The 14,534-nt window shown below is 48.3% G+C and overlaps 1 protein-coding gene across 3 annotated transcripts in view; it reads left to right on the top strand.

The window, feature by feature from the left end:
- VPS33B (VPS33B late endosome and lysosome associated) overlaps window positions 1-14,534 on the top strand; it is a 252,332-nt gene that overhangs the window by 117,666 nt on the left and 120,132 nt on the right. For all 3 annotated transcript variants that reach the window (XM_063925840.1, XM_063925839.1, XM_063925841.1), the window contains exons 3-5: window positions 2,547-2,627; window positions 2,754-2,815; window positions 10,448-10,497. In XM_063925840.1, coding sequence (XP_063781910.1) covers window positions 2,547-2,627; window positions 2,754-2,815; window positions 10,448-10,497 — 193 coding nt within the window. The remainder of the gene's footprint in view (window positions 1-2,546; window positions 2,628-2,753; window positions 2,816-10,447; window positions 10,498-14,534) is intronic.

A 14,534-nucleotide genomic window follows, 5' to 3' on the forward strand; every position in this document is an offset into this window, starting at 1 on the left:
TGGCCAAGAAGGACTTGGTACCCGGAACTTCAAGAGATGCTCACGGAGGACCCGTGGCCTCTAGCTCTAAGAAAGGACCTGCTCCAGCAGGGACCCTGTCTGTTCCAAGACTTACCGCGGCTGCGTTTGACGGCATGGCGGTTGAACGCCGGATCCTGAAGGAAAAAGGCATTCCGGATGAAGTCATCCCTACCCTGATCAAAGTCAGGAAGGATGTAACCGTACAACATTATCACCGTATTTGGCGTAAATATGTTGCGTGGTGCGAGGCCAGGAAGGCCCCTACAGAGGAATTTCAACTGGGTCGTTTCCTGCATTTCCTGCAAACAGGACTGTCTATGGGCCTAAAATTAGGGTCCATTAAGGTTCAAATTTCGGCCCTGTCGATTTTCTTCCAGAAAGAACTGGCTTCAGTTCCTGAAGTTCAGACGTTTGTCAAGGGGGTACTGCATATACAGCCTCCTTTTGTGCCTCCAGTGGCACCTTGGGATCTCAATGTAGTTTTGGGGTTCCTAAAATCACATTGGTTTGAACCACTCTCCACTGTGGACTTAAAATATCTCACATGGAAAGTGGTAATGCTGTTAGCCCTGGCTTCAGCCAGGCGTGTCTCAGAATTGGCGGCTTTATCCTATAAAAGCCCTTACCTAATTTTTCATACGGACAGGGCAGAATTGAGGACTCGTCCTCAATTTCTCCCTAAGGTGGTTTCAGCGTTTCACTTGAACCAGCCTATTGTGGTACCTGCGGCTACTAGGGACTTGGAGGACTCCAAGTTGCTGGACGTAGTCAGGGCCCTGAAAATATATGTTTCCAGGACGGCTGGAGTCAGAAAATCTGACTCGCTGTTTATCCTGTATGCACCCAACAAGCTGGGTGCTCCTGCTTCTAAGCAGACTATTGCTCGTTGGATTTGTAGTACAATTCAGCTTGCACATTCTGTGGCAGGCCTGCCACAGCCAAAATCTGTAAAAGCCCATTCCACAAGGAAGGTGGGCTCATCTTGGGCAGCTGCCCGAGGGGTCTCGGCTTTACAACTTTGCCGAGCAGCTACTTGGTCAGGGGCAAACACGTTTGCTAAATTCTACAAATTTGATACCCTGGCTGAGGAGGACCTGGAGTTCTCTCATTCGGTGCTGCAGAGTCATCCGCACTCTCCCGCCCGTTTGGGAGCTTTGGTATAATCCCCATGGTCCTTACGGAGTTCCCAGCATCCACTAGGACGTCAGAGAAAATAAGAATTTACTTACCGATAATTCTATTTCTCGTAGTCCGTAGTGGATGCTGGGCGCCCATCCCAAGTGCGGATTGTCTGCAATACTTGTACATAGTTATTGTTACAAAAATCGGGTTATTATTGTTGTGAGCCATCTTTTCAGAGGCTCCTCTGTTATCATGCTGTTAACTGGGTTCAGATCACAAGTTGTACGGTGTGATTGGTGTGGCTGGTATGAGTCTTACCCGGGATTCAATATCCTTCCTTATTGTGTACGCTCGTCCGGGCACAGTATCCTAACTGAGGCTTGGAGGAGGGTCATAGGGGGAGGAGCCAGTGCACACCAGGTAGTCCTAAAGCTTTTACTTTTGTGCCCAGTCTCCTGCGGAGCCGCTATTCCCCATGGTCCTTACGGAGTTCCCAGCATCCACTACGGACTACGAGAAATAGAATTATCGGTAAGTAAATTCTTATTTTTTTGGCTTGATATGTTTGTCATGTATCCCACATTTTAATGTGCATATATGCTTTTTTTGGTGGTGTGCTACACTATACACTTCTGTTTTATTAAAGCAGTTTTTGAAAGAAAATTTAGTTTTTTTTGTTTAATAACAGGTATAAAATAATAAATAAATAAAGTGATTATGCCATAAGAGTATTATCTATACATATATAATCAATCATGTAGCACTTTGGGTAGAATATGTGGAAATTTAACGAGGGAAGGGTGCATATTTGACAACATGGTATTGTTTACATGTAGTGCTGAAGATGAGATTACATAGCTAGGAAACGCCCACAGAGGCGTCTGCTGCGGCAGCAGAATAATGGAAAGAACAGTGTGAATATTGATTGAACGTGCGTACACACTGCATTTTTGTTCCGATATGCTCCCATCCAGTAGTATGAATATTAAACAGCATATGAGATGTGAGCGACTGAGGACGAAAGTTGCAGGGCATTTTTAGCCATTTATCGGTCGATGTTCCTGAATTGGGACAGCGTACACACCTACACAATCCAACACCCATTCACCCGAGATCGGGAGAACGGTCGGATGATTGTATAGGTATGTGCCCACCTTTACAAAGTCTTATATGTATTAATAAATATGGTAGCACCATTGTTGTCACTTGCAAATTAAGGGGAAACAGTAATGTCAATTTTTAAAATGCAGTTTTTGAACGTTGCCATCATATTTACATTTTATACATAACCTTCTTTATCTAAACAACCCATTGTGACTGTACATATGAAGATTGTATTGTACCATTACTTACATTATGTAAATGATTGGCTACCCTGTGTAATACGTATTTATCAATTACAGCTACCTGGAAAAAAAGATTTGTTCATTGAACCGGACTTGATGAGCCCACTGGATCGGATTGCCAATGTCTCAATACTAAAGGTACTTGATATGATGCATTCAATAAAGATTAGAAGTTATTATTGCTATTAGTACATCTTATTAGCAAAATATATTTACATTGATTTATTTATTTATTTATTTATTTATTTTGTTACTGTCTTTTAGCAACATGAAATTGACAAATTGTATAAGCTGGAGAATAAACCTATTTACAGCAACGCTGATCAGTAAGTAGTGCAATGACTGACGTATTGCATAAAGGTCTTTTGCCTTGTTTGTCAACTGGCACTTTATATAGAAATACATCTGTTTGATGACATATCTGTGAATGTGATTAGATTTCTCAGAATAATCATTTTGTTAAATCACAATTCTACATCATCTGAAACAGTTTCAGCATCTTTACACATTCGTAAACAGTTTGAGAGTTTCACTTTTTATGCTGTCTGTTCATAAGTCTTAAGGGCCCTACACACTATGCGATCCGCCGCCGAGCTGCGCGACGGGCGACCCGGCGGCGGGGGGTCAGTGACGGGGAGAGTGAAGTTTCTTCACTCCCCCCGTCACCCATCTCCATAGCAGTGTAGGCAAATATGGACGAGATCGTCCATATTGGCCTGCATGCACAAGCGACGGGGCACCAGCGATGAACGAGCGTGGGGCCGCGCATTGTTCATTGTTGCTGCCTCCACACTGAAAGATATGAACGGTATGTCGTTCATTAATGAACAAGATCGTTCATATCTTTCAGTAATATCACCCAGTGTGTAGGGCCTATTACTCATTTTATATGCAATAATAGTTCCAACTACATGTGGTTTTTGCTGTCTGCTGTTGTGTGGGCACATGATGTGTTATGTAATTCTCTCTGCTGTACCCCCAACTCTCTCGTATGGAAGCAATATGTGCCTGTATTTCTCCTGGTCAGCTTGTATGTAAGCTATGTGCGCCTGTATATTTGCTGGACCCCTCACCTGTAAGCCCTGTGTGCCTATATTTTTACAGGTCCCTTCCCTTGCTTGTTAGAACGGTCCACCTTTATTTCTGCCGGGCGCCTTGCATGTGAGCACTGTGCACCTGTATTTCTACGGGGCCTCTCCCTCGCTTGAAAGCACTGTGCACCTTTATTTTTATTGGGCCCCGTGCATGTAACTACTATGTGCCTGTACTACTATCAAGTCCCTTTCACACAATGTTACTATGTAATGACTTTTGTCACACACATTACTCGGGCACGTGAAAGAAGTGTTACTGTGCCCTTACAATATTCAGAAAGTGAAGCCAGGAACTTTGAGAGCAGTGGTTGAGGCTTGGTAGGTAATTCAAAGTTTCTCTTACGTCCTAGAGGATGCTGGGGACTCCGTAAAGGACCATGGAGTATAGACGGGCTCCGCAGGAGATAGGGCACCTAAAAAGAACTTTGACTATGGGTGTGCACTGGCTCCTCCCTCTATGCCCCTCCTCCAGACCTCAGTTAGATCTTGTACCCAGAGGAGAATGGGTGCACTGCAGAGAGCTCTCCAGAGTTTTCTGTTGAAAAAGAATTTTGTTAGGTTTTTTATTTTCAGGGAGTCCTGTTGGCAACAGGCTTCCTGCATCGTGGGACTGAGGGGAGAGAAGCAGGGCTGGCTTAACGGTTGGGCTCTGTTTCTAAGGCTACTGGACACCATTAGCTCCAGAGGGAGTCGGAACACAGGTCTCACCTGGGGTTCGTCCCGGAGCTGCGCCGCCGTCCTCCTCACAGATGCCGAAGATAGAAGCCGGGTGAGTATGAGAAGGCAGAAGACATCATAGGCGGCAGAAGACATCAGATCTTCATAAGGTAAGGCACGCAGCGGTAAGCTGCGCGCCATTGCTCCCATTCACACACACAGAGCAGCACTGAAGGGTGCAGGGCGCAGGGGGGGGGGCGCCCTGGGCAGCAATAAACCACATTTGGGCACTGACAAGGTAGATTAGGCTGCTGGGCAGTAATTCTACGATCCCCCGCCATTTTCTATAAAAAAAATCACCGGGACCGAAACCCGCCGTCGGGTGGGCGGAGCTTGATCCCCAGCACTAACCAGCGCCATTTTCTCCACAGAAGCTGCATGAGGAAAACGCTGGCTCCCTGGTCTCTCCCCTGCTGAACATTCAGGCTGGAAAAAAGAGGAGGGGGGCATTTTGAGCGCAGTGAGTGGGAATCGGGTCATTTTATATATATAAAAGCGCTATCTGGTCATATCTTTCCAGTGTTATTAAGCGCTGGGTGTGTGCTGGCATACTCTCTCTCTCTGTCTCTCCTTAGGGCCTGGTTGGGGTTTTGTCCCCTTATAGGTTAATCCCTGTGTGTGGGGGGTGTCGGTACGTGGTGTCGACATGTCTGAAGCGGAAGGCTTTTCCAATGAGGAGTTGGAGCAAATGAGTGGTGTGAGTGGTGTGCCGACTCAGGAATGGATGGACATGTGGCATATGTTGAATGCAAGTGTGGCATCCTTACATAAGAGGCTTGATAAGGCTGAATTAGGGGGGACCGACTCACAGGGCCCGTCGGGGTCTCAAAAGCGTCCCTTAACACAAGACACTACTACCGACACGGACTCTGATTCCAGTGTCGACTATGACGAAGTGAAATTGCACTTATGGGTGACAAAAAGCATTCAGTGTATGATTGTGGCAATAAGGGATGTGTTGCATATTGCGGATGAACCCTCGGTCCCCGACAAAAGGGTGCACATGTTCAAGGGAAAGAAACAGATTATAAATTTTCCCACATCTCATGAACTAAATGATTTCTTTGAAAAAGCTTGGGAGACTCCGGAAAAGAGACCGCAGATACCCAAAAGAATTTATATGGCATACCCCTTCCCTAAACAGGACATGGAGCGTTGGGAATCACCTCCCACTGTGGACAAGGCCCTGACGCGCTTGTCCAAGATAGTGGCGCTACCGTCTCCTGACACAGCTGCCCTTAGGGACCCTGCAGATCGCAGGCAAGATACTACCTTAAAGTGTATTTATTCTCATACTGGAGCAGTCCTTAGACCGACAATTGCGTCGGCATGGGTGTGTAGCGCGATTTCAGCTTGGACAGATGAACTGACAGCTGATTTTGATAAGATGGATAAGGATACTATATTCTTAACTCTAGCCCATATTAAAGACGCAGTCTTATTTATGAGGGATGCTCAAAGGGACGTTGGTTTGCTGGCTTCTAGGGCCAATGCCATGTCTATCTCTGCGAGAAGATCCTTATGGACTCGCCAATGGACGGGTGATGCAGATTCCAAAAAACATATGGAAGTTCTACCCTATAAGGGAGATGTATTGTTTGGGGATGGGCTGACGGACCTGGTTTCCACAGCTACAGCAGGTAAATTAAACTTTTTACCATTTATTCCCCAACAGCAAAAGAAAGTACCACCCTATCAGATGCAGTCCTTTCGGTCGCACAAGTCCAGAGGTAAGGGCAGAGGCAAAAGAGCACCTGCTTCGGCAGGTGCCCAGGAACAAAAGTCCTCCCCGGCTACTCCAAAGCCCACAGCATGACACTGGGGCTCCCCTGAGGGAGTCCGCACCGGTGGGGGCACGTCTTCGACTTTTCAGCCAGGCTTGGGTCAGCTCAGGCCTGAATCCTTGGGTGTTGGAAATAGTTTCCCAGGGTTACAAACTGGAATTCGAGGAGGTGCCCCTGCGCCGATTTTTCAAATCGGCCCTACCAGCTTCCACATTGGAACGGGATGTAGTCTTAGCTGCAATTCAAACGCTGTATCTACAGCAAGTAATAATCAGGGTTCCCCTGAACCAGCAGGGAAGAGGTTACTACTCAACCCTATTTGTGGTCCCGAAACCGGACGGTTCGGTCAGACCTATTTTGAATCTGAAGTCCCTAAACCTGTACATAAAAAGATTCAAATTCAAAATGGAATCACTCAGAGCGATAATAGCCAATATGGAGGAGGGGGAGTTTATGGTGTCTCTGGACATAAAGGATGCGTACCTTCATGTCCCCATATATTCCCCCCATCAGGAATACCTGAGATTCGCTGTACAGGATTCTCATTACCAATTTCAGACGTTGCCGTTTGGGCTTTCCACGGCCCCGAGGATTTTCACCAAGATAATGGCGGAAATGATGGTGGTCCTGTGCAAGCATGGAGTCACAATTATCCCATACTTGGACGATCTCCTAATAAAAGCGAGATCCAGAGAGAAATTGCTGAGCAGCGTGGCGCTCTCTCTGAGAGTGCTCCAGCAACACGGTTGGATTCTAAATCTACCGAAGTCACAGTTGATTCCGACAACTCGGCTAACATTCCTAGGTATGATACTGGATACGGAACAAATGAAGGTCTTTCTTCCACTGGAGAAAGCCCAGGACATCCAGAACATGGTCAGAGACCTGCTAAAAACGAAAAGGGTGTTAGTTCACCAATGCACTCGAGTTCTTGGAAAAATGGTGGCGGCCTACGAGGCCATTCCCTTCGGAAGGTTCCATGCAAGGACTTTTCAATGGGACCTTCTGGACAAGTGGTCCGGGTCCCATCTGCACTTACATCGGAAAATAACTCTGTCCCCAGGAGCCAGGGTGTCTCTCCTGTGGTGGTTGCAAAGTACTCACCTGCTGGAGGGTCGCAGGTTCGGAATTCAGGATTGGATCCTGGTTACCAGGGACGCGAGCCTCCGAGGAGGGGGAGCAGTCACACAAGGAAGAAATTTTCAGGGACTGTGGTCAGACCAGGAGTCCTGTCTACACATCAATGTGTTGGAGCTCAGGGCCATTTACAACGGCCTTCGACAAGCGGAGAGTCTTCTTCGAAACCTACCGGTTCTGATTCAATCAGACAATGTCACAGCAGTGGCTCATGTGAACCGCCAAGGCGGGACAAAAAAGCAGAGTCGCGATGGCGGAAGCCACCAGGATTCTTCGCTGGGCGGAAAATCACGTAAGCGCCCTGTCGGCTGTCTTCATTCCGGGAGTGGACAACTGGGAAGCAGACTTCCTCAGCAGACACGATCTCCATCCAGGAGAGTGGGGACTTCATCAAGAAGTCTTTGCAGACGTAACGCGTCTTTGGGGAACTCCTCAAATAGACATGATGGCATCACGCCTCAACAAAAAGCTTCAGAGGTATTGTGCCAGGTCTCGGGACCCTCAGGCAGTAGCAGTAGACGCTCTGGTAACACCGTGGGTGTTCAAATCGGTCTACGTGTTTCCTCCTCTTCCTCTCATCACAAAAGTGTTGAGGATCATAAGACGAAGAAGAGTACAGACGATACTCGTTGTCCCAGACTGGCCTCGAAGGGCCTGGTACTAGGATCTACAAGAGATGCTCACAGGAACTCCCTGGCCTCTTCCTCTGAGGAAGACCTGTTGCAACAGGGGCCCTGTGTATTTCAAGGCTTACCGCGGTTACGTTTGACGGCATGGCGGTTGAACGCCGAATCCTAGCGAAAAAGGGGGTTCCGGAAGAGGTCATCCCTACTTTAATAAAGGCTAGGAAGGAGGTGACGGTAAAACATTATCACCGTATCTGGCGAAAGTATGTCTCTTGGTGTGAGACCAAGAATGCACCTACGGAAGATTTTCATCTGGGTCGTTTTCTCCACTTCCTACAGACAGGAGTGGATATGGGCCTGAAATTAGGCTCTGTTAAGGTACAGATTTCGGCCTCTCGATTTTCTTTCAGTAGGAATTGGCTTCTCTTCCAGAAGTCCAGACGTTTGTAAAGGGAGTGCTGCACATCCAGCCCCCTTTTGTGCCTCCAGTGGCACCATGGGACCTGAACGTGGTGTTGCAGTTCCTAAAATCACACTGGTTTGAACCGCTTAACAAGGTTGAGTTGAAATTTCTTACCTGGAAGGTGGTCATGTTGTTGGCCTTAGCATCAGCAAGGCGAGTGTCAGAATTGGCGGCTTTGTCACACAAGAGCCCCTACTTGATTTTTCATGTGGATCGAGCTGAATTGAGGACACGTCCGCAATTTTTGCCTAAAGTGGTTTCTTCATTCCATATGAATCAACCTATTGTGGTGCCTGTGGCTACAAGTGACCTGGAGGATTCCAGATCCCTTGACGTAGTCAGGGCCTTAAAGATTTATGTAGCCAGGACGGCTAGAATTAGGAAAACAGAGGCTCTATTTGTCCTGTATGCTGCTAATAAGATTGGCGCACCTGCTTCGAAGCAGACAATTGCTCGCTGGATCTGTAATACGATTCAGCAGGCTCATTCTACGGCTGGATTGCCGGTACCAAATTCGGTTAAGGCCCATTCCACTAGGAAGGTGGGCTCTTCTTGGGCGGCTGCCCGAGGCGTCTGGCATTACAGCTTTGCCAAGCGGCGACTTGGTCGGGGTCAAACACTTTCGCTAAATTCTACAAGTTTGATACCCTGGCTGATGAGGACCTAGTGTTTGGTCAGTCGGTGCTGCAGAGTCATACGCACTCTCCCGCCCGATTGGATGCTTTGGTATAAACCCCATGGTCCTTACGGAGTCCCCAGCATCCTCTAGGACATAAGAGAAAATAAGACTTTAAACCTACCGTTAAATCTATTTCTCCTAGTCCGTAGAGGATGCTGGGCGCCCGTCCCAGTGCGGAAACTCTGCAAGACTTGTATATAGTTGTTGCTTACATAAGGGTTCTGTTACAGTTGGAATCGGTCTTGGACCGTTACTGTTATTGTTCATACGGTTAACTGGTTATGTATGATCCAGGTTACATGGTATGATTGGTGTGGGCTGGTATGAATCTTGCCCTTGGATTTCTAAATCCTGCCTTGTATTGTCCATCTCCTCTGGGCACAGTACTCTAACTGAGGTCTGGAGGAGGGGCATGGAGGGAGGAGCCAGTGCACACCCATAGTAAAAGTTCTTTTTAGGTGCCCTATCTCCTGTGGAGCCCGTCTATACCCCATGGTCCTTACGGAGTCCCCAGCATCCTCTACGGACTAGGAGAAATAGATTTACTGGTAGGTTTAAAATCTTATTTTTTCAGACTGGAGGTGTGTAGTGGATGCAATACCAGATTGGACAAGAGTCATCCAATCCCATTACATGCTACCTTAATTCCACACCTCTAGTGCTATTGGACTGAATCAGTTGGATAGGATTACTCCACAATATTTCCTGCTACTCTTCCTGTTACTGGCTGAACAATACTGCAGTGGATGAGATTTCATAGGTATGGTCAGTAGTGAAACGCTACATAGTGAGGGCACTTTGGGGATGATTCAGACCTGATCGTAGATGTGCTAAATTTAGCACATCTACGATCAGCTTCCCTGACATGCGGTGGGGCGCCCAGCACAGGGCTAGTCCGCCCCGCATGTCGAGCCCTACCCCATCGTACAAGTACAAAAGCATCTCGCAGCGGCAATGTTGTTGTACTGAAGGAGTAGCTCCCAGTCAGCGCAGCTCCTGTGTGCTGGCAGGCAGTCACTTGTTGCTGCCCGGTTCGCAGCGGCTGTGTGTGACATCACGCAGCTGCCGCGGCCCGCCCTCCCCAATGGTCCAAACCGCACCCCCTATACGGCAACCAAACGCCGCCAGCCCGCCCCCTCCCGCCCAGCGACCGCCTCTGCCTGTCAATCAGGCAGAGGCGATCGCAGGGCTAAGATAGCTGTCGGCTGTCTGCCATGCGCCGGCGCACTGCGCACTTCAGACCTGATCGCTGCTGTGCAAACACGAACAGCAGCGATCAGGTCTGAATTAGCCCCTTTGTGAAGAGATGGGGTTGTACCATAATGAAGTAAATAAAGGAACTGTAGAGTGATACACTGCATAACTATTCCATGGCTACACAAGCTACTTGTGCCACAGAATTCCTGTTAACCATTGTTTCATAGAATTTAATGACTTGTTTTGTGGCTTTGTCCCTAGATTGTGCTTCTTGATCAGACCTCGGGTCAAGCATGTGAAGTACATTGCTAGTAAGTCCAGCTGTTTTACTGCTTGTTCCATAAGATATAGGCATGGTTATTTTATGCATTGTCTACAGTCTTGTTTGCTGTGTACCTCCAAATAATGTAATAATATAATATTTCTCTGACGTCCTAGTGGATGCTGGGAACTCCGAAAGGACCATGGGGAATAGCGGGCTCCGAAGGAGGCTGGGCACTCTAGAAAGATTTATGACTACCTGGTGTGCACTGGCTCCTCCCACTATGACCCTCCTCCAAGCCTCAGTTAGATCTTGTGCCCGGCCGAGGTTGGATGCACACTAGGGGCTCTCCTGAGCCCTTAGAAAGAAAGTATAGATTTAGGTTTTTTATTTTCAGTGAGACCTGCTGGCAACAGGCTCACTGCAGCGAGGGACTAAGGGGAGAAGAAGCGAACTCGCCTGCTTGCAGCCGGATTGGGCTTCTTAGGCTACTGGACACCATTAGCTCCAGAGGGATCGACCGCAGGCCCAGTCCTTGGTGTTCGGTCCCGGAGCCGCGCCGCCGTCCCCCTTACAGAGCCAGAAGCAAGAAGAGGTCCGGAAAATCGGCGGCAGAAGACATCAGTCTTCACCAAGGTAGCGCACAGCACTGCAGCTGTGCGCCATTGCTTCTCATACACACTTCACACTCCGGTCACTGAGGGTGCAGGGCGCTTGGGGGGGGGCGCCCTGAGCAGCAATAAAAACACCTTGGCTGGCAAAAATACCACAATATATAGCCCCAGAGGCTATATATGTGGTAAATACCCCTGCCAGAATCCAGAAAAAAGCGGGAGAATAGGCCGCGGAAAAGGGGCGGAGCTATCTCCCTCAGACACACTGGCGCCATTTTCTCTTCACAGTGCAGCTGGAAGAAAGCTCCCCAGGCTCTCCCCTGTAGTTTTCAGGCTCAAAGGGTTAAAAAGAGAGGGGGGGCACTAAATTTAGGCGCAATATTGTATATACAAGCAGCTATGGGGGAAAATTCACTCAGTTATAGTGTTAATCCCCACATTATATAGCGCTCTGGTGTGTGCTGGCATACTCTCTCTCTGTCTCCCCAAAGGGCTTTGTGGGGTCCTGTCCTCAGTCAGAGCATTCCCTGTGTGTGTGCGGTGTGTCGGTACAGCTGTGTCGACATGTTTGAGGAGGAGGCTTATATAGTGACGGAGCAGATGCCGATAAATGTGATGTCGCCCCCTGTGGGGCTGACACCAGAGTGGATGGTTAGGTGAAAGGTATTAACCGACAGTGTCAACTCCTTACATAAAAGGGTGGATGACGTAACAGCTGTGGGACAGCCGGCTTCTTAGCCCGCGCCTGCCCAGGCGTCTCAAAGGCCATCAGGGGCTCAAAAACGCCCGCTCATTCAGATGGCAGACACAGATGTCGACACGGAGTCTGACTCCAGTGTCGACAAGGTTGAGACATATACACAATCCACTAGGAACATCCGTGACTTGATCCCGGCAATAAAAAATGTGTTACACATTTCTGACATTAACCTCTAAAAATGGGTTTTTATGTTTGGGGAGAAAAAGCAGGCAGTGTTTTGTTCCCCCATCAGATGAATGAATGAAGTGTGTGAAAAGCGTGGTTTCCCCCTGATAAGAAACTGGTAATTTCTAAAAAGTTACTGATGGCGTACCTTTTCCCGCCAGAGGATAAGTTACGCTGGGAGATATCCCCTAGGGTGGATAAGGCGCTCACACGGTTGTCAAAATAGGTGGCACTGCCGTTTTAGGAACGGCCACTTTGAAGGTACCTGTTGATAAAAAGCAGGAGGCTATCCTGAAGTCTGTATTTACACACTCAGGTACTAGACTGAAACCTGCAGAGCGTGCTGCTGCAGCGTGGTCGGTGACCCTGTCAAACATACTAGTTTGCTAACATGAGAACATATTAAAGACGTCGTCTTATATATGAGGGATGCACAGAGGGATATTTTGCCGGCTGGCATCCAAAATGAATGTAATGTCCATTCTGTCAGGAGGGTATTAGAGACCTGTCACTGGACAGGTGATGCTGACTTTAAAAGGCGCATAGAGATTCTGCCTTATAAGGGTGAGGAATTATTTGGGGATGGTCTCTGGGACCTCGTATCCGCAGCAACAGCTGGGAAGAAATATTTTTACCTCAGTTTTCCTCACAGACTAAGAAAGCACTGTATTATCAGGTACAGTCCTTTCGGCTTCAGAAAAGCAAGCGGGTCAAAGGCGCTTCCTTTCTGTACAGAGACAAGGGAAGAGGGAAAAAGCTGCACCAGTCAGCCTGTTCCCAGAATCATAATTCTTCTCTCGCTTCCTCTGAGTCCACAGCATGACGCGGGGGCTCCACAGGTGTAGCTAGGTATGGTGGGGGGCCGTCTCAAAAATTTCAGCGATCAGTGGGTTCGCTCACAGGTGGATCCCTGTTTCATTCAAGTAGTATTTCAGTGGTACAAGCTGGAATTCGAGATGTCTTCCCCCCGCCGTTTCCTCAAATATGCCTTGCCGACAACTCCCTCAGGCAGGGAGGCTGTGCTAGAGGCAATTAATAATCTGTATTCCCAGCAGGTAATACTTAAGGTGCCCCTACTTCAACAAGGACGGGGTTACTATTCCACACGGTTTGGGGTACCGAAACCGCATGGTTCGGTGTGACCCTTTTTTATATTTAAAATCTTTGAACACATATATAAAAAAATTCAAGTTCAAGATGGAATCGCTCAGGGCGGTTATTGCAAGCCTGGACGAGGGGGATTACATGGTATCCCGGGACATCAAGGATGCTTACCTGCATGTCCCCACTTACTATCCTCGCCAGGAGTACCTCAGATTTGTGGTACAGGATTACCATTACCAAGTCCAGACTCTGCCGTTTGGACTGTACATGGCACCGAGGGTGTTACCAAGGTAATGGCCGGAATGATGATACTCCTTCGAAAAAGGGGAGTTTTTAATGATCCCGTACTTGGACAATCTCCTTATAAGGGCGAGGTCCAAGGAGCAGTTGCTAGTCGGGGTAGCACTATTTTGGAAAGTGCTACAACAGCACGGTTGGATTCTAAACAGTCCAAAGACACAGCTATTTCCTACGACACGCCTACTGTTCCTGGGGATGGTTCTGGACACAGACCAGAAATAAGTGTTTCTCCCGGAGGAGGAAGCCAAGGAGCTGTCATCTCTAGTCAGAGACCTCCTGAAGCCAAAACAGTTATCGGTGCATCATTGCACGCGAGTCCTGGGAAAAATTATAGCTTCCTACGAAGCAATCCCATCCGGCAGGTTCCATGCAAGAACTTTTCAGGGGGACCTGTTAGACAAGTGGTCCGGATCACATCTTCAGATGCATCGACTGATAACCCTGTCTCCAAGGACCAGGGTATCTCTACTGTAGTGGCTGCAGAGTGCCCATCTTCAAGAGGGCCGCAGGTTCGACATACAGGACTAGGTCCTAGTGACCATGTATGCCAGCCTTTGAGGCTGGGGGGCAGTCACACAGGGAAGAAGCTTCCAGGGACTTTGGTCAAGTCAGGTGACTTCCCTACATAAATATTCTGGAACTGAGGGCCATTTACAATGCCCTGAGTCAGGCAAGGCCTCTGCTTCAAAACCGGCCGGTCCTGATCCAATCAGACAACATCACGGCAGTCGCCCATGTAAACCAACAGGGCGGCACAAGAAGCAGGATGGCGATGGCAGAAGCCACAAGGATTCTCCGATGGGCGGAAAATCATGTGTTAGCACTGTCAGCAGTGTTCATTCCCGGAGTGGACAACTGGGAAGCAGATCTTCTCAGCAGACACGACTTCCACCCGAGAGAGTGGGGACTTCATCCAGAAGTCTTCCAAAGGATTGTACACCATTGGGAAAGGCCACAGGTGGACATGAAGGCGTCCCGCCTCAACAAAAAGCTATAAAAGATATTGCGCCAGGTCAAGGGACCTTCAGGCGATAGCTGTGGACGCTCTGGTAACACCGTGGGTGTACCAGTCGGTTTATGTGTTCCCCCCCTCTGCCTCTCATACCAAAGGTACTGAGAATAATAAGAAGGCGAGGAGTAAGA

The sequence above is a fragment of the Pseudophryne corroboree genome, chromosome 6 (genome assembly GCF_028390025.1).
Source record: "Pseudophryne corroboree isolate aPseCor3 chromosome 6, aPseCor3.hap2, whole genome shotgun sequence".
Taxonomy (NCBI): Eukaryota; Metazoa; Chordata; class Amphibia; order Anura; family Myobatrachidae; genus Pseudophryne; species Pseudophryne corroboree.